Here is an 18,826-nt window from a genome sequence, read left to right as displayed (position 1 = left end):
CACTGAATCCAGAACTCATCCCTCTGTTAGCCCTAATAAATTGTTAGCTACAATTAAGCACAACTGATAAGGGAAAACCGCAGCATAGTCCAACCTTGTGACTCATTTCTGCATGCACAACTTGGGTAGATGCATCAGTTCCATTTGTCGCAGACACAGGCCCTTTCCCTGTTTGATTGTTAGAGTCAGGCGCGGTGTTGTTTACCGCGTTGTGCTTTGTCGTCGCGCGACGGGTCCCACGTGGACCGAGGAACGCGAAGCGGGAGTGAGCCGCGTCGCCGCCTCGCGCGGCACGCGTGAGGCCCGTTTCACATGCTGCGACTAGAACGAAAATAGTCGTCCTAGTCGGTGACGCCGCAGTGCGATTTTCGGGCAGTGGCTTCACATGCAACGCGTACTCAACGAATTCGGTCGGCGTGACAAGCAGGGTTGCTAGATGTCTGCTCATGCAACCCATGAATAAACACGACTGTAATGAAACATGGAATGTGTTTATGTTATTTTATTCATGCGTACTTTTAGATACCAGGTAACATTTCTTATCTTTTTAGTAAAGTAAACAGTTTTGAATTATTCGAGAAGTACGGTGGTGCGCTGAATGAAACCATTGAGACGTGAAAATAGCGCGGGCCACCAAGGCGTCGATATAACGCTTGGGCTCGCGCTGCTCGGGCTCTCTGCTCAATTTGGCAATGGCGACAGTCGGAATATACGACCCCGAAGGCGTGCGCCTTTTGATACTCGAGGAGTACTACCTCCTCGAGAAAAAAGTTGCTGATTGCCATGGACCCAGACAGCGTCTGTGAAGCGGAAGACGTCGACACGCCGGCGCTTTCCGCTTCCTTCGATGCCGAAAATCGCCGGCTCCTGTTGCTCGAGGAGTACTGCCTCCTCGAGAAGAAGTTGTTGGAGGGCCTGCCGACACCGAGGCGTTGGTGGGTGCGGCCAGTCTGGGAAAACAGGAAGGCGGAGTCTGAATTTTACACAGCCGTGAGTTGAGAACTTTTAATGTCGCCTTGTGTGTTTTTCCGCATATTTGCTGCTTGCTGAGTCTAGCCATAATCGTGGTGTGCAGATGCCACTCCTGATCTCGGGAGACCGAGATTACTTTCGGAAGTTCTACCGGATGACGCCGGAGCGTTTCGAGGAACTTTATGCGCTGTTGGAGGATGCACTCACAAAAGATTACGTGACACGTGAGCCACTTCCTTCACGAATGAGGCTCGCGATCACCCTCAGGTTAGTGGCTTTACTGCGTGCAAGTTCGTGGGGTGTCTATACGTCTGCGGCCGATTTATGATGTCAGATTGTTGTTCTCATCCCAATAATTCTGTCATTTCTGCAATCAGTGGTTGTGGACTTGGAAGTCTGAAAAGTCACCGCACATACCAGAACGGGCAAGCGGTCATGTCTCTTACCTTCGTAAGAGACATTCGTAAAACTGAGCTGCAATATCGGGGCAAAAACTGTGTTTTTGACAATCGCTTCGGTAGCCTAACTATTTAATTGGAGCGACACAGTTTTGAGAAAAAGAATGTGGAAAGTTTTTCTAAATTTGGAGGGACTGCTCAGTGCCATAAATCTTGCATTAACTTTCTTCACCTTCTCTTCCACTTTTGTCTTTTAGGTACTTGGCATCGGGGATGCATATGCAGGAGGTGGCCTTGTCCTTCAGGGTAGGCATCTCCACAGTAGCCGGGATCATTCACTTCACATGTCGGCTCCTGTGGAAGGTGTTGCAACCTCTCTGCTTAAAGGTATGCTTTATGGCATGTATACCTGAAGACTTTACATGCTTTAGTGATCATGCATGCATTTTTTGGGGGGATGATGGCCACATGACCCATGCTTTCTTCCTTCATTTCGTGAGGAAATTGGCACGTAATGACTGCAGACATAATTCAGTGGTTCCAGTTGTACAAAAGCTCCCAGGAATGTGTGATGAGGGGTCAGTGGGCATGGTGTGAATAAAAACAAACTAAAGAGTGCCAGATGAGCGTAGGCTTTTAACTGAGAAACCGGAATGTAATGCTCGTCCTGTCTACTCTGCTTTTGTTTAGTCTCTTACAGCAGTTTTGTTTTGAGTTCTACAGTGCTAGTACGGGAAGTGCCAGAAGCCTATGCAGCTACGAGTGTTTACGCATTGCATGTCTATTCACTTTTTTAAAAAATACAAATATTAAGATACACTGAAAGCATTAAATAAAGCAGCATTAATGGACTTGTGTAATGCAGATGAACAGTGTCGTTATAATGCTGGTGCAAGAAAAATGTTTAGTCTTGCTGTGTTAACTCGAGGTCTGTGTTCAATATACCCTTGAAATCTCCATTAGCACTTGAATTTATAAATATACCATCACTGCCTCCATGTAACAATCTGATCTCTTACACCACCCCCGCTCATAAATGTGCATCTGATGGCATGGCAAATTTTTATTTCAGATGCCAACAACTGAAAAGTGGTGCGAAATCGCGAATGGTTTTCATTAAAAGTGGAATTTTCCCCACTGCGTGGGCGCAGTGGACGGAAAGCATGTACAAATACAGGCGCCACCCAATTCTGGAAGCCTGTACTACAACTACAAGGTACTACCAGAATGACGGCGGCACACTGAGTGCATGCAGGTTCGGAAAGTGCCTGGAGCAAGGTGTTCTTGGCCTGCCAGCCCCCAAGAAACTTCCGGGCTCTGCAGTTGTCGCACCCCACGTATTTATTGGGGACGAAGCCTTTCAACTTCGACCTGATTTCCTCAGGCCCTACTCTGGCAGGTGCCAGGAAGAAGAAAAAAGGGTCTTCAATTATCGCCTGAGCCGGGCAAGGTAAATTATGGTCTGAAATGCTGTTCTCAGAACATCTATTCATATATGCTATTTATTTTCAGGAGGTGCATCGAAAGTGCATTTGGCGTGATGGCATCGCGTTTCCGCATTTTTCGGCGTGTCATCAACCTTAAGCCGGAAAATGCGGATTTTGTGGTGTTGGCAACATGTGCATTGCACAACTTCCTCACCGAGGACGCCTACTACAGTGATGGGCAATACGTGGACCACGAGGACCACTTCGGTAACGTAACCGAAGGACAATGGCGCTCTACGCTGGCAGCTGATGGAGGCTCAGCGATGCTGGGCCTGCAGCCTCCTGCTGGCCATAATTTCTCTAGGGCAGCAGCTGAAGCGCGAGACATTTTTGCTCTTATTTTTCTAGTGCTGCCGGTGCTGTACCATGGCAGCGTGCATCTGCCGGGTTGCGGCCATAATAAGATCTTTTTAACAATAAAATTTCGATGGGGCGAAATTCTAGAGGCCCATCTACTGTGCAGTGTCATCGCATGTTAAGAGAACTCCAGGTGGTCTAAATTTCCAGAGCCCCTTCACTGTGGCGTCCCTCATAGCCTGAGTCGCTTTGGGATGTTAAACCCCCCTAAACCTTTTTAACGAAGATCTCTCTCTTGGGTTTTATACTTTCAGGTGATGTACTGGTGGATGGCCGGCATCGTACCAGTTAAAGGGGGATAACCTAACTCTTTAGCTATCGACCAATTTCTATCACCTCTTCCTGTTACAAGTTACTTGAACACATAGTTTCTATCTAGCTGAAAATAACATTTTGTCACGTGTGCAGCAAGGTTTTCGGAAAGGTTTATTGGGGGTTTAACGTCCCAAAGCAACTCTGGCTATGAGAGACGCCGTAGTGAAGGGCTCCCTAATAACTTCGACCACCTGGGGCTCTTTAATGTGCACTGACATCGCACAGTACACGGGCCTCTAGAATTTTGCCCCCATCGAAATTCGACCGCCACGGCTGAGATCGAACCTGCAGCTTTCGGGTCAGCAGCCGAGCACCATAACCACTGAGCCACCGTGGCAGTCTGTGTTGTAAAGTGTAGAGTTCATCACAGCAATCTCGTGTCTGTACAAGGGCAATAAGAAGCACTGGTGTACACACTTTCTCAATATGATCCTTTTATCAGGAGTAATGCCATGGTGCTTTCTTGAGCTTTCATTTTTTAAGCTATGGCTATGATCAACGCCAATAACATGGCTACATTTTTGTCTGAGCCCTGCGGTCAGATGTGGAACCTGTGTTGGTTGCTTTGTAGACGTCTGCATGCTCAGTACTCATTCATTGTGACTGCTGTATAACGCAATGTTAGATGTGCTTGTGTATATAGTGTATATAATGTGTACTTATGCATGTTTGCATTATTTGTCTGACATGTGTGAAGGGAGCGACGATTTGTTTTGTGAATATTTGTATGCATATAGATTACACTTGTGGAGCTGTATCTATTCTCTATCCAGTGTTTGCCTATTCCTTGTATTCCCGTACCACTTAGGATAGGATAGGACAACTTTATTTGGCTCTAGCACAAGTGTTTTTTTTTTATGTGGTCAGATGAGTCCATCCGCAACGGTCGGTTGCCCCTATTCCAGGGCGCGTGTTCGCCAAATGCAGCCAGTACAGCCAGCGATGACAGCACCGCCCACCGGCAGGTAGCAGCTACCATTAAGGCAGGTTATAAATATTCATTCAGAACGACGGCTTGACATCGCCGCTATGGCGCAGTGGATTAGAGGCACGTGTTGCGTATGGAAGGTCGGCCGTTCGACTCCGCTCTCTGTACTGTAATTTTATTGTTTTTTTAATACATTTTTTATTTCCTTTACCTTTTAGGTCGCAAATCGTGATGCTTAGTGGCATAGAACGCCGTTTAAGATTTTCAAAACATTTTCTGCATACTTTTACACAGATTATTCACAGCGCTGGAATATCAGTTTTGAATTTAAACTAAATATTACATGGTTAGTAACAATAGGTTGGTATAGACTTTTAAGCATTATTCAGGGAATAATTATCCCTTTTAGGTAAGCCGTTGTGACAATCTTCAGTCACCGTGATCAATTCACCGTGGTTTCAAGCCGTGTGGCTGTACAGGCTGCAGTTGGCGAATACGCTTCCAGGGCTCTGCTGGATGCTGCCGTCAGCCGAGTTCGCCGTATCAAACCGATCTGGTCATCGCGGCAGTCGCTGGAGAGCAGACCCTCCCATTATTCCACCCTTGGGTTTTGTATAACTGGAACGATGTCGGCTTTTTGACATGCCCATGTGATGTGATACAGTGTAGGTTTTTCATGGCACCACGGACAATTGTGTGCGTAAAGTGTGGGGTGAATTTTACTTAGTGTGTTTAGATTTGGATATGACCCCATTTGAAGTTGTCTCCATGTGACAGCCTCTTCTTTGTTTAAAGATTTGTGCGGTGGTGGGTACCACATCCTGCTGCCTTTGTAGTTGTTGAGTATGGCCGAGTATTCCTGAGGTACTGGCAGGGATTCCTCAAGGTCGTTGACGTTGGATGCTCGGTAGTTAGTATATCCTCGAGCTATCCTGTCTGCTCTTGGTTTCCTGCCACCCCCGTGTGCCCCGGTACCCAGATGATCTTATGTTTGATCGGCTTGTGTGGTTTTGCATGTGCTTGTTGCATCTTGCAGTCTACAGAGCGGAGTATGCGGAGCGCTCTGTGACCGACTCTGCCGCAAAGATAGTTGCGGCAGGCTGCTTGTGAATCAGTAAGAATTGTCAGTGACCGCCCAGTCCGATAGCCTTCCGCTGCCGCTAGAGCGACGGCCGCTTCTTCAGCCTCAGCTATCGTGCAGTCTTGCAGTGAGACGCTGGTAATCTCGTGTAATTCCGAGTTGACTACAGTTGCCACTGCGTTGTTGGTGCCTTGTCCCCTAGTCATGGCATATGTGGCAGTGTCGACATACACTGTTGTATCCTGGGATGCGTGTGTTTTCTGTAAGCAGTCGGCCCTTGCCTCTCTTCGGTCTTTGTGGAGGTTCGGGTCCATGTTTCTTGGTATTGGTGCCACCCTGAGCGTGCTGCGGTACTCATCGGGGATCGTTTTAGTTCTCAATATTTCTCGAATTTGTTCGGTGTAGCCCAGTTTGTCGACCACCAAAAACCAAACTCTTGGGCAGCAGACCATAAAGGGGCTCTCTATGAGCACTGCCTAGCCAACAATGATGTCCTGAATCCTGGCGGTGCAGGCAGATAATCTTATCCTTTGTTGCTGTGGGAGCAAAGCAACGAAAGGATTTTGACAGCATTTCGTTAATAATGTGCGCTGTCATCAAGGGCTCCAATGCAAAGAGCCATGGGCAGCTTACCTCTGATGACAGTGAAGTTGCACTGCACAATTAGACCGAAAATAGTTTTTTTTTTCAGAAAGAAATAAATGCCTCGAAATATCCCCCACTATTCCTCGGAAATAAACAAACCCTGCAAAAAGCACGGCCTAGTTAAATGTGAGCAACACCTTATTGTGCTCCTCAGTAGCATAATCAGAAACCATGGCTAGGCTACGTAAATGCAGTGGGCAGTCTCTTCTCTTTTTAGGCAATTGAAACAAGATATTTGTGACTGTAATGTCCTGGTAGCTCAGTTTTCTTTGTCTTTGTCATCAGTGTGCCACGTGTGGTCAACAGGTCTCATTCATTCGTCTTTTGTACCAAAAAAAGCAAGCTACTGTCTGTTTTTCTCTCTTTTCCAGTGCAGATAATATTGTCTTGAAATAGGTTGCAGCACAGGCATAGTATGCGAAAAAAACATAAAGCCTGTTTCAGCTGTTCCCCCTGAACACATGGCATTGAGTAAAGCACATTCATACTATTGCCTTACAAGGTAATAACTTGCCGTGGCTTCTTTGCTCCATCTTTTCTTTTCACAACTGCAGCACAGTGAAATAAATGTGGTGCCATACATACCGCATCTCTTATTTATTTATTATTATTTAGTAATACTGCAGGCCAATACTTTGGCCCAAGCAGGAGGGGCATATCACAAACAAGAAAGCACAGAAAAGCGTATACAATGCAACATGAAATGAACATAATGCACAAAAAGAAGCACAAATGAGAACGTCAACATCGCTAACTTGCACAAAAATGATTTTGCAATGCAGCCATGAAATCGTTTGACTGAAATACACTAATGGGAAGTGAATTCCAATCGTTTACCGTTCGAGGGAAAAAACTGTACTTGTAAGCGTTTGTTCTCGCGAAGATCGGTGCAAGGAAATACTGATGACTGTGTTGTGTTCTCCTCGTACAAAGTCGACATACAGAAGCTGGTAGCGTCATATTATTTTTTCCAGAAAGAGTGTTATGTAGTAGTACAAGACGATTAATTTTTCTGCATATTTCAAGTGTCTGTGTTCTATTTTGTAACATTATTGAGGACGGCGAATCCTTCCTGGCATATTTCCCGTGTATAAATCTCACTGCTTTTCTCTGTACTCGCTCAAGTTCTTTTGTGTCTTTCATGGTATGCGGGTCCCAGAGTTCGGAAGCATATTCTAACTTCGATCTCACTATTGCATTGTAGGCTAACATTTTAGTCCTTACAGGCGCGTTTTTAAGCTTTCTCTTTATGAACCACAATTTTTTTAGCGCTGCTGAGCAAACATCCGAGATATGAGTTGACCATGTCAGCTTATTGTTAAGGGTAACGCCAAGGTATTTGTATTTGTCGACTTTGAGGACAGTTCTATTTCCAAGCTGGTACGGAAAAATGCTAGCAAATTTTTTTCTTGTTACGCGTAAAAGTACAGTTTTCACACTCTTCACACTTATTTATTCTGATCGATCAAATGTTTAGGGGAATCCCCCAAGGTGGAGTGGATTTGTTATAAGGGTGTAATTACTCATTGACATTCACCCGAGCGCAGCCATACTGCTACAAAGGAAAGCTGTATAGCTTTCCTTTGTAGACACCATATGCAAATGGAACCTCTCAACATTGTCGGGCAGTACAGTCAGGGAGTAGGGGAATCCCCCAAGGTGGAGTAGATTTGTTATAAGGGTGTAATTACTCATTGACATTCACCCGAGCGCAGCCATACTGCTACAAAGGAAAGCTGTATAGCTTTCCTTTGTAGCCGTATGGCTGCGCTTGGGTGGATGTCAGTGAGTAATTACACCCTTATTACTTATTTATTCTGTCGTTATCATCAAGTAGTAAAATAAGTAATAAATAATAAGTAATAAGGGTAATAAATAAATAAATAACATAATAAATAAGTAATAAGGGTGCAATTACTCATTGAGATCCACCCGAGCGCAGCCATACGGCTACAAAGGAAAGCTGCATAGCTTTCCTTTGTAGCCGTATGGCTGTGCTTGGGTGGATCTCAATGAGTAATTGCACCCTTATTACTTATTCATTCTGGATTTATCATCAGGTGAGTGGGATAAACTCCCTGACTGTACTGCCCGACAATGTTGAGAAGTTCCATTTGCATATGGTGTCTCATACTGCTTGGCACAGCTGCCACATATGGTCTCAACGATAGCAAAAAGTGCTCATCTGCATCTGCTGGCCTGTGCGCCAGTAACGCACTACGAACAGTCGCAAGTTGTGCGTTCACAACGTCGAGCTCTTCCCGAGCTTTCCTCTGCCTTTTGGGCTGCGGCGGGCCATTCCCTGCACACTGGCTCGTCGTGCCTTCATCCTCATCCACAGCCACAGACTGTGAGGTGCTGGGCTGCGGCACTTCAGGGCTCAAAAAAATGTCCTGGAAAGAGGCTGCTGAATCTGCAGCTGGAGACCCTAGCCGTGGGTGGTCTTCAACAGCTTCTTGCACAGCCACCACCTCCATGCTGCTGTGTCCTCTGCAGGATGGTCACATTACGTAAACATTGATCACTAAGAGAATGTAGTGATAGATTTTCACAGCAGCACTGCGAATACACCTGTGACTCTACTGATCACTATGTCGCAAACCTGGCATTCACGAAATTGCAGCTGCAATGAAACTGCACAAACTAAATTGAGGCATCACACTGAATAGTTATTGTGGTGGATGAACAATACACCCTGAGAAGCAGTACATGCAACATTCATTTTTTTTGTGAAAATGATGCCTAAATGTTTCCGCTTGAAACTATTGCAAACAAGTAAAATGAAATGTGGGTGGAAAAGTTGCACTGGAGTAATACTTACTGGCGTACTTCCATCTGGTCTTTTAAAAATCGCATCCTTTCAAGGTGCACCCAGCACCTGCTCTTGGGTAACGCTCCAGCGCCACTCCTTGATTCACATTCCAGGTCTCTCAGCTTCCTCCTATATGTGTCCTTTAAATTACGCCATCTCTGCTGGACACAATCAACTGTAACTGAAAAATGTATGAAAGTTAGCTACAAATGAAACTAATTATCTGAATTGAAGTATGAACACTTTCCCACATGCTCCAGAAATTGTCTAGTGCGTTCCCAAGTTGTTTGTGTAAAACAAAACTGACAGAACTACACTCCATTAAAAGCAGCAAAATGAGCCAAGTATGACTAAGAAACATTCCCATATCTGTTTCTTGGTTTCGGCGAGTGCTAGGTTCCTTCATATTTTGAATGAATATTCAGTGATACTCCCCTGAACGTGCCTTCACTTCAGCGAGTGAAAATGCATACCACAATAAATAGTGACAGCACAAGACATAACTAGGACGGGTTTGGTGCCGGGATAAGGCTATTTCGACGTTTGAGCGCAGAAGTGTTGGCAAAGCTGCCACAGTAATTTCAAAGGTCCAGAATGATTCCGGTCACTTGAGTGCCTTTATAGCGAACCGACAGTCCACAGCACGTGACTATTTTTCCATTTCGCCGCCTCCGAGCCGTAACACAAACTCGGAGGCATTTGTCTCGCGCTGAGCGGCAAAATTTACAGTACTTAACCGGGCACAGGCGTGTAGTCCCAATTCGTGAACAAGACTGGGCATCATTAGGCTTAGTGTCAGTTTTCTTGTTTAAGGAATAGAAATTTTACTGAAATGAGAGCCCACTCTGTGCACGTGGTTGGCCTTCGCAGTGTGTAAACAATTACAAGGCCTGAAAAATATGCGAGCAAAAGACGTTTTCGATATTTTTTTTTTAGCAGAGCACAGTATACTATGGTTCATTGCCGTTTTTATGTTCTCGTTAAACAAAACAGTGCAGAGTACCACTGTTTAAAACGCCGAGAATCCGCACGTGCAGCTGCGTACATATACAGCGTACATTGAACATGTTGCCTGCGTCGACCTTCCGAGCCGGCTATCGTTTATTGTCAAACAAGGGGCGGCGCAATCACTCATGATCAGAACTTCGACATTACAATTAACAGCGCGAAGAAAAAACATACTAAAATAAAAATGGACCAAAAGAAGTGGTACTCACCGTTGGGGTCGATTGATCGCAAGGCGTCTCTAACCTCCTCCCACAGTCCAGTTTTGTTTGAATTTTTTCTGTAGTCATTCGATTTCACGTTCCACAAAAGTGGCCGCCTCTCTACTTCATCGATGAGAAGTTCATTAAAACACGCGTGCGAGCCTTCAACATCTCGAGGAGCAGACATGTTTGCGCACGTGCGCGCGCAGCAACCAAAACACACTTTGTGTTTGCCGCTGCATTCGTTCTGCTACACGTGACCACACGTGCATGACGTCACAATGCTTCCCATTGGTCAGTCGCAGCGCGATCACATGACGCTGCGTACGGATTCCAACCGGACGGAACCGCTGCACGGAATGTGTTGATGATGTTATGACCCGCGTATTTTTAGATGCAAGACAATATTTCGTACGTTTTGATTAGAATAAATAGTTTTGCTTACGCCGCGGGAACAACTCCCACGTGACCCCACGCCGAAACGGCGCGTGACGTCACGTCACGTGCCGTCTCGGCGCTGCCCATTGGTCAGTCGCAGAGCGACGCTGCGACTGAATTCCAACCGGACGGAACTTGGTCGCAGGCCGTCTGCGACTAGACCGACGGCCCTCTCCAGTCGCAGACCGACCAAATTCGCAGTGTCGCAGGCGAGAATCGCATGCATGTGAAACGGGCCTGAATCGGGGGGGGGAGTGAGCCGCGTCGCCGCCGCGCGCGGCTCGCGAGAAGGTTAGGCGGGCGCTCGATTCCTCGGTAGAGCAGCGCCCCGCGCGCGCACTGCTAGGATGGCAGCGGCCAAAAGGCTCAAGCCTTTCACCTTTTTCGGGCGTGTGCCACAGGGCACCACGACCGTCGACCTGGCCAAAATACTGGTCGGACGTTTTTCAAAGGCAGAGCTTGGTGGAGTCCAAGACTTCAAGGGAGGCAAGTTTGAAGTGTTTCTGAAGACGCGAGCTGCTGTAGAACGATTCCTGCAAGACCCAGTACTAGAAGTAAAGGGCACGGCCGTCCCCTTCGAATACCGCGGAACGAGAGCTAAGCTCGTGAGAGCTTTCGGCTACTCGGCTGAGCACCACGACATCGAGCTTGTGAGCGCGCTGCAGCCCTACGGGAAGATAATAAGCGTGTCGCGAGAGTCAGTGCCCGGATTCCCCACCGTCACCACGGGAATCCGGCGCATCAAGATGGAAATGAAGACCGCAGTGCCGAATTTCCTAGATATAATAGACACCACGGTGCAGCTTGAGTATGAAGGGGTGCTACGCGTCTGCCGCCGCTGCGGCGCTCACGGGCACATGGGTGCCAACTGCGAGACAGCCCAGTGTAGCCGCTGCGGCGCTTACGGGCACGAGATTTGTGAGGCCCCGTGCCCAAAGTGCGGAGAAGACCACACTGCCAGGGAATGCAAAAAGCGTACGTTTGCGTCCGTGGTCGGGGGGCTGATGAAGAGCCTGGACAACCCGCAGCAATGTGGGAGCAGCCCAGAGCTCTGCAGCCGCAGGCGGCCTCTATCTCGCAAACGTCAGCGAGCGACAGCGGCGCCGCAGAACCAGGAAGCGCGACAACACGCGCTACTGAAGAAGGCACTCCCGCGCTGGTGCAGCCCCCCGCCGCACCAGTAGAGAGTACTGAAGCAAGCACAGAAGTTGAAAGAAACGATGCAGACAAGGGGACCTCAGCAACAGCTGTAGGACCCGCTGAAGGAAAGAAGACAGAGGGCTCTAACGTGGCCGTTACAGAGGAAGCCGATAGCGATATGGAGGTCAACAGCGCGCGCCCCAAACGGAAGCGCAGCCCGCGCAAGAAGAACAAGCCCAAGAAAACGACATCCAGCTCCTCGAAATCATCGGAGGGCGCGCCTCTCTCCAAACGCGCTTTTCTGAAGAAACCACCCTCATCATCAAGCGACTCGGACAGTGAACCAGAAACCGGCACCGAAGAACCATGCGTACACTGCGGTGGAACAGGCTGCGACTGCTCCTACATCTCGGACAGGTCCTACGAGTCCTCGTCCGAGTCGCCGCCCCGTTCCCCCCCTGACGATGCCGTTAATTCATCCAGTCAGTAACCATGCCGCGCGCCCCCCGCCCTTCTCTCCGCCACATACTGGCTTTTTCCCTCGTCCTCGCGACGCTTAACGTTCGAGGCTTCACGAAACCTGCCAAACAAGCAGAAGTTCTACATTTGGCCCAAAGCAAACGCATCGACATCCTTGCTCTGCAGGAAACTTATGTCCACAAATTAGAACAAATCGAAAACTTCGATAACCGATTTGGTACCCGCTCCTACTGGAGCTTTGGGAGGAAGGGTTCAGGGGGGGTTGCGCTCCTCTTCCTCCGCGACGCTGGCCTCAAGGTTCTAAGGCACGATCGGGACAACGAGGGCCGCGTCATCGCCGTTGACCTCAATAATGGGACGCGAATCGTCAACGTTTATGCTCCCTGCCGCTATGGGCAGCGCGAATTCTTTGATAGCCTGGAGAGTATGATGGTTGGCCCCTCCAGAGTCATCCTCATGGGGGATTTCAATTGCGTACTCAATGCTGAGGATCGCCGCTCGTCCCGTGGCACGCCGGCCACGTCGTTTGGGCCGCGACTACAGGGGTGCACAGGCACTGGGCTCCCTTGTGGAAGAGTTGGGACTTGCTGATTGCTGGCGCGTACTACAGCCCGGGCGCGCGGGCATGACTTGGACCGGCAGAGGTCTGGAGAGCAGAATTGACCGTATTTATCTCTCCGCTACGCTTGTGGACGATCTCCAGTCAGTATGGGTCTTCCCCACGGCGCTGAGTGACCACAAACTGGCGGTGGTGAGGCTGAGCGCGGCCGATCTGGCTCCACGCATGAAGGGTTGTTGGCGGCTCAGCGCGCGTCTTCTCGAGGAGGACAGAGTGCTGCAAGACGCCCTGGTCGTCCTCAGGCAACACGTGTCCCCCAACATGACAGGGAGTGCGTGGGACCTGATGAAGACCTCAGTACGGGAAGTCTTCCAAGACTGGGGAGGGAGACTAGCGCGGGAGGAGCGCCAAGAGATGCATGTTGTGTCCGACGCCATCATCGTGCTGTCCAGTCCGCTGTCGCAGGGGCCAAGCATAGCCCCAACGCTAGCGGCGCTGCGGAAGGAACTTCACCACCTGCTCAACAGGCGCTGGGATAAACTGCGAGCAACCGCGCGTGCCGAGCGGTGGGAGTGCGAGACCTGGTGCTCCAGGCATCTGCTGCGACGCCGTCTCCACTCGAAGAGCGACACGTTAACAGCAGTACAGGACCCCACCTCCGGAGCTATCATATCGGCCCCAGAGGAGGTGCTGGAGCAGGCGCGCATATTTTACGAGAAGCTTTATACGGCTGAGCCATGCGACGCTCAAGCATTTGCCTTGAACAGCCCGCAAGCCGCACCAACTGTCGATGACACCTACTTGACAAGTGAGGAGCTCATGGCGGCGCTCAATGGAATGAAGCCCAATAGGAGCCCCGGCAGAGATGGCCTCACGCCCGCCTTCTACAGGAATTTCTGGCCGCTTCTAAAAAAGCCCTTCTCCGACCTTACGAACCATCTCCTAGACGAGGGGAACCTCACCCCCTCCATGAACGAAGGCGTGATAACACTACTCTGCAAGGATCCCCACAGAGCAACAGACCTGAAAGCATGGAGGCCCATAACGCTGCTCAATATCGATTATAAGATTATTGCAAAATGCCTATCGATGCGCCTAACACCGGCACTCTCCAGCATCGTCGGGCCACACCAGGCTTGCTGCATTCCTGGCCGCTCGGTGCAGCTACATGGCGTGACACTGAAAGACCTCATCGCGTGGATGAACTCCCGCAACCTGCTCGGAGTGCTGCTTTCACTCGACCAGGAAAAAGCTTTCGATCGGCTCTCCCACGATTATCTGATGAACCAACTACAGCAGGCAAGGCTGAGCACTCCGCTCATCAGTAAGATTCGCGCACTATACGCGGAACCGCGTGCGGCGGTGACGGTGCAGGGACGCATCTCTGACCAGTTTGCGGTAACGCGGGGCGTCAGGCAAGGTTGCCCATTGTCCCCACTACTATACGTGTGTCGTTTTTGTGTCGTTTTTTGTATACACAGAAATATGATCCCATAATTAAAAGGTGTCCTCACAGCATCTGTCTTTGCAATGAAATGACTTTCTCCTGTGCCACACACACTCATTGAAGTATGCGAGTCACTTGTGCTGATCGTCGAAGCCGCAGCTGCGCTCATCTCCAGAGGTGCATGGCTGAGATCCATCATGTGAATGTCCTCTGTAATGGAGGTTCCTGGTTTATGCATTGTCGCTTCATCGTCTGTACTTCGTGATGGATTTTGACTTCCTGCACCGAGCTCTCTAGATGATATTGCCTGGTTGAGACGCCTTTGCCACCTGTACTGAACCGGTAAAAGTAACATTACTACCAACCTTAAACAGGGTGCAGCCAAACTCATCGTGCAATTAATTTTTATATTTGCATCTCATTGCCATTTTGAATGCCCTCCCAGTAACAATCCATGACGGGATTGAAAGTATCAAATAAAAAAGCAGAACTTATTAAAAACACAAAGCTGCATTTTACATTGGCAGTTTCACTTTTTCGTTTCATACCTTTGCGCCCTTTCCTTGTCAGGTGCTTTTTTTCTGTAGATCGGAGGGAAAACGGTAGGGATGTAAGCTGGATGTTGGCTAATGTCACTCTTGCAGTTTCCTACAAAATGTCTGCTGCAAATTCGTGTGTGCTCCTTAGGCAACCAAACAGTTCCATAAGAAAGAATAGTATTGTATATTAGCAATTGCCAAGACACACACAAACACACGCACAGACACAGACGAAATCGCGCAAGTTCCGAAGGTAGCAACTCAAAGAATTCACGAGCTCCTCGAGTACAGCATAATATTAAGTACGAGTGTCATTCACAGGTTAAAATAGGATATAAATTCACAACAAAACAAAGCAAGCGTGCATGTTCTATCACTACGGCGTCTATCATACTGTCTGAGCTGGTTTCGGGCGTTAGAAGTGATAGAACTGCTCTCACAGCACCTAACTGTCATCACCTAACACCGCAATGTTTGTTAAACCATGCTAGCATATTCATGTTCGAACATGCAACAACGACGGCCACACCTAAAAAAAAAATACGAAAAATCAAAAGCCACTACACTTGTGCTTGCGAGAACGCAACAAGTACCCGTAATCGTTAGTGCAGTCGTCGCGTGCATGCTCAGCGTTGAGTACCAACGAACGAACACAAAATACAAACGGCCGCAGCCGAAAGCACGGCATGGCTGTAGGGACTTACCTAGCCCTCCTCACTGCGTTGATCCACGCTTGACGTCTTTCTTTTTCATACCATCGCCCCGGAAATCGGTAGTTTTACTGGTGGATCAAGCCCCTTGGTGTTTTCAGCACTGTTGTGGCAGCCGACAACACAGCAATACTTCGGGCCCCGCTTCCGCTTACGTAGGGCCGCTTCTGCCATTGTGCAAATTGTACAACACGCTCGCCGAACAAGAGCACAAAACTGGCGACGCCGCAGCACCCTGCTACGCTCAGGACGGCCTCGGATCGCGTGTGCATACACTTGTCTGCCGGCGCGCAACGGCGCGCGCTGGCAGCTTCTCTCCCCAGTAGTTCACATTGTCGCCGCCAGATGGCCAGCAAACTTGAGCCGCGGAGCCCTATCGGTCGTCATCCCAAGCAGGGCATCTATTTCAGCGCATGTTTCCGGACAGTGAAGTAGCAAAGGCGTTTTCTTGTGGTGAGAAGAAATGCGCCTATATGACGTGTCACGGTATCAGGCCTTCTTTCAGACTTGCAGCGAGAAATAGAACAGTGTGAATTCTATGTCGTACTGTTTGAAGAGTCAGCAAATGACTTTCTGCAAAGTAAGCAAATGGATGTGCATGCGAGGTGTTGGGACTCTGCTCGCCAAATGACGACCAGGTACTACACCTCCGTCCACAGCCGATGACATTCAGGAAAAGTTGCTACGCACTCTCGAGCTTTTGCCTCTTGCAAAGATTATTCAAATCATGGCATCTCCAGAGGCCTATGCTGATAAAGCAGAGGCAGAAAACAATGTGACACACATTGTAAAGTCCAATAGCCTCAGAAAGACGGCCAAAGACAAGAGTGAGGAGCTACACTCCATCAAGCTCCAAATTCAACAAAAGCTGCTGGAGCTCCCCTGAAGTAGCTCTGAGGAGCTGCTTCCTAAGGATTTTTTTGTTTTGTGCAGTTGAAGCAGTGGACAATATTTTGTGAGGGTATAGGAAATAGCCTACAATTTTGTAAAAGTAATTTTATACTTTTTTGCAAGATATGACCAAACTTGCATTGCGATATTTTATGAAGCTATATTTAATTTTTTTGTGCGCAATAGAAGCAAATCTGCGTAGTGATATGTTTTTTCTTTGCAGCCTGCTTCTACAGGCTCTCTCTCATGCTCATGAAAAAGGAGCACATGTTGTGAACCTCACATGTGATGGTGCTGCAGCAAACTTAATGTTGCGTAGCCTTGGCTGCAAGCTTGACCTTGCTGAACTGAATGCATCTTTCCCACATCCAGTTGCAAAACAACCGGTTTTTGCAATGCTGGATCCATGCCATATGCTGAAGCTCCTGCGCAACACACTCTGTGACAAAAGAATCATTCTAGATGAAGACGGTGGAGTGGTTAATTGGAAGCATATTGAGGACCTCCATGAGGTTCAGTATGCAGAAGGGCTCCATTTAGCTAATATGCTGAGGCAGTTGCACATACATTGAAAGTCAGCCGATGAAACTCTTGCTCCACAACTCTTCAGCAAGTCTGTAGCTGACGCTTTAGCAGAAAGCAGAACACATAATATTCCAAGACTCCGTTAAACTTCCGCAATGGAAAAATTTTTGAGGTATGTAAATGACGCATTTGATATTCTTAAATCAGGACACCTAAACCCGTATGGGTGGAAGAAGCCGCTGACTGTGACTCGACTGTTGTCATTGCATACCTGCAAGAACTGAAGTCCTACTTTTCTTCGCTGAGAGAGCCAGCCGACGGAAAGCTATTAATTGAAACTTACAGAAAAACTAGATTTATTGGCTTTATTATCTGCATCGAAAGTGTTGTCACTCTATAAAATAATTTAATCCGGGACAATCAGCTACTGGCGTACCTTCCTACAATAAAACTAACTCAAGATCACTTGGAGTTGTTCTTTGGTACAATTCGTTCATTTGGGGGATGCAGTGACAATCCTCCAGCAAGACAGTTTGCTGCAGCATACAAACGCCTAATAGAAACGAGGTGAAGGATGTTGCTGCTGGCAACTGTCTTCCACTAGAACAAATTCAAATTTTGTATGCGAGTTCAACAGCAAAGCCTTCCACCGACATGATTAGCTTGAGCACCTCGAGAAGAAGCCTTGCCAACAGTGAAGCCCTTTCAACAGAGACCCTTTCGGAAGATCATGCGTACTGCGCAGATCCAGGCAAAATTTTGGAGCTTGGTGATTCCATCAGTTGTTCGTCATTCGCAGGCCTGCATCAAGTGCTCTGAGTGCACTTCTGCACTGACTGTTTAAGGCCCTGTATGCAGTGCACACTCTCTCATACAAAAGGTCATCCAGTGGACTTAACTGTCCTTTAAGAGATGTGTTAACGATTTGCCAAGAAACAGAGAAGCACTTCAAGCCGGGCTCTTGCATATTCCTCACTGCCATCACAAAACAAACACTTTCAGCTAGGGTCTAGACGAGCATATGCTTGATAGCTATGCACTGGAGAGCCACTCAGCTCATTTAATGAGGGCAATAGTTGGCGAGTATCTGGATGTGAGCATGCATCATGTTGCCAGGTCAATCACACATAGTTCAAGGACCAGTAGCAAGGTTTTGTGTCTGTCGTAAACTGTATTCTAACTATTGCAAGGGCAAATTTTATTCTTCTATTGCTTTTCCATGATATTTATTACCGTAAACTTATCCTTTCAGCATATTCCATTTATACATGTATGAAAGTTAATGCAGATTCTCATACTTGTTTCTGCTGAATTCTTTGGTTTCTTGGAACTAATGTTTGATTTCACAAGCAGTTAAATGCATGAATGCCTCAACCCCCTTTTTGTTTTTTTTCCACTTTATTTTGGACTAATTGTATTCATAAATTCTTACAGTATAATTACTCATTATATAAGCAGCCATTTATAACTGAATTAACACAAATTCAATCTTGCCATTATTAGAGGGGCTATGTGACTGTGCTCATTTCTGCATTAATGCAGGCAGAATAATAAAACGGTCAAATAAAAAAAAATGACAAGAATGTTGAACGAAAGAAAAGAAATAGGAGAGAACAGCAAAAAATCGCAAACGCCACAAGAGAGGAGGTCTATGGGCAGAGCCAAAATCAAGCACTTCCTTGCACGGCTAGTCCTCCCTATGGGTATGTGCAATTCTGCAAAAGGCTTGGCAGATATGCAAACTGCTATGATCCTGATCACAGGTTACACATGGCAACCAAAGTCACATCCGGGTAAATAAATTTCGTCCTGCATGCTTTAACTGATTGTGCTCAATCCTGTGAAAATAAGTCTGTGAAAATAACGCTGTTGCTTATGTTCTCGTTTACTATTC

At 47.7% G+C, this 18,826-nt stretch overlaps 1 protein-coding gene and 2 pseudogenes across 1 annotated transcript; 2 read left to right on the top strand and 1 right to left on the bottom strand.

The window, feature by feature from the left end:
• Nucleotides 1–692: 692 nt before the first annotated feature.
• LOC149367870 (uncharacterized) lies at nt 693–2,456 on the top strand (annotated as a pseudogene).
• A 5,888-nt stretch (nt 2,457–8,344) lies between these two features.
• Nucleotides 8,345–10,062, bottom strand: LOC149367869 (uncharacterized; annotated as a pseudogene).
• An 831-nt stretch (nt 10,063–10,893) lies between these two features.
• On the top strand, nt 10,894–11,825 carry LOC149367868 (uncharacterized). The gene has a single exon (XM_089575344.1). The coding sequence runs from the start codon at nt 10,989–10,991 to the stop codon at nt 11,823–11,825; it is 837 nt and encodes a 278-aa protein (XP_089431470.1). The 5' UTR covers nt 10,894–10,988.
• Nucleotides 11,826–18,826: the final 7,001 nt, after the last annotated feature.

Source organism: Amblyomma mixtum, chromosome 1, assembly GCF_055824585.1.
Source record: "Amblyomma mixtum isolate Tamu chromosome 1, ASM5582458v1, whole genome shotgun sequence".
Taxonomy (NCBI): domain Eukaryota; kingdom Metazoa; phylum Arthropoda; class Arachnida; order Ixodida; family Ixodidae; genus Amblyomma; species Amblyomma mixtum.
Note: the sequence above shows the minus strand (reverse complement) of the source record. Positions and strands in the feature narration are given on the sequence as shown.

Bases quoted from the DNA above. Each gene is read 5' to 3' on its own strand.
- LOC149367868 (XM_089575344.1), top strand. From the start codon at position 10,989: ATGGCAGCGGCCAAAAGGCTCAAGCCTTTCACCTTTTTCGGGCGTGTG.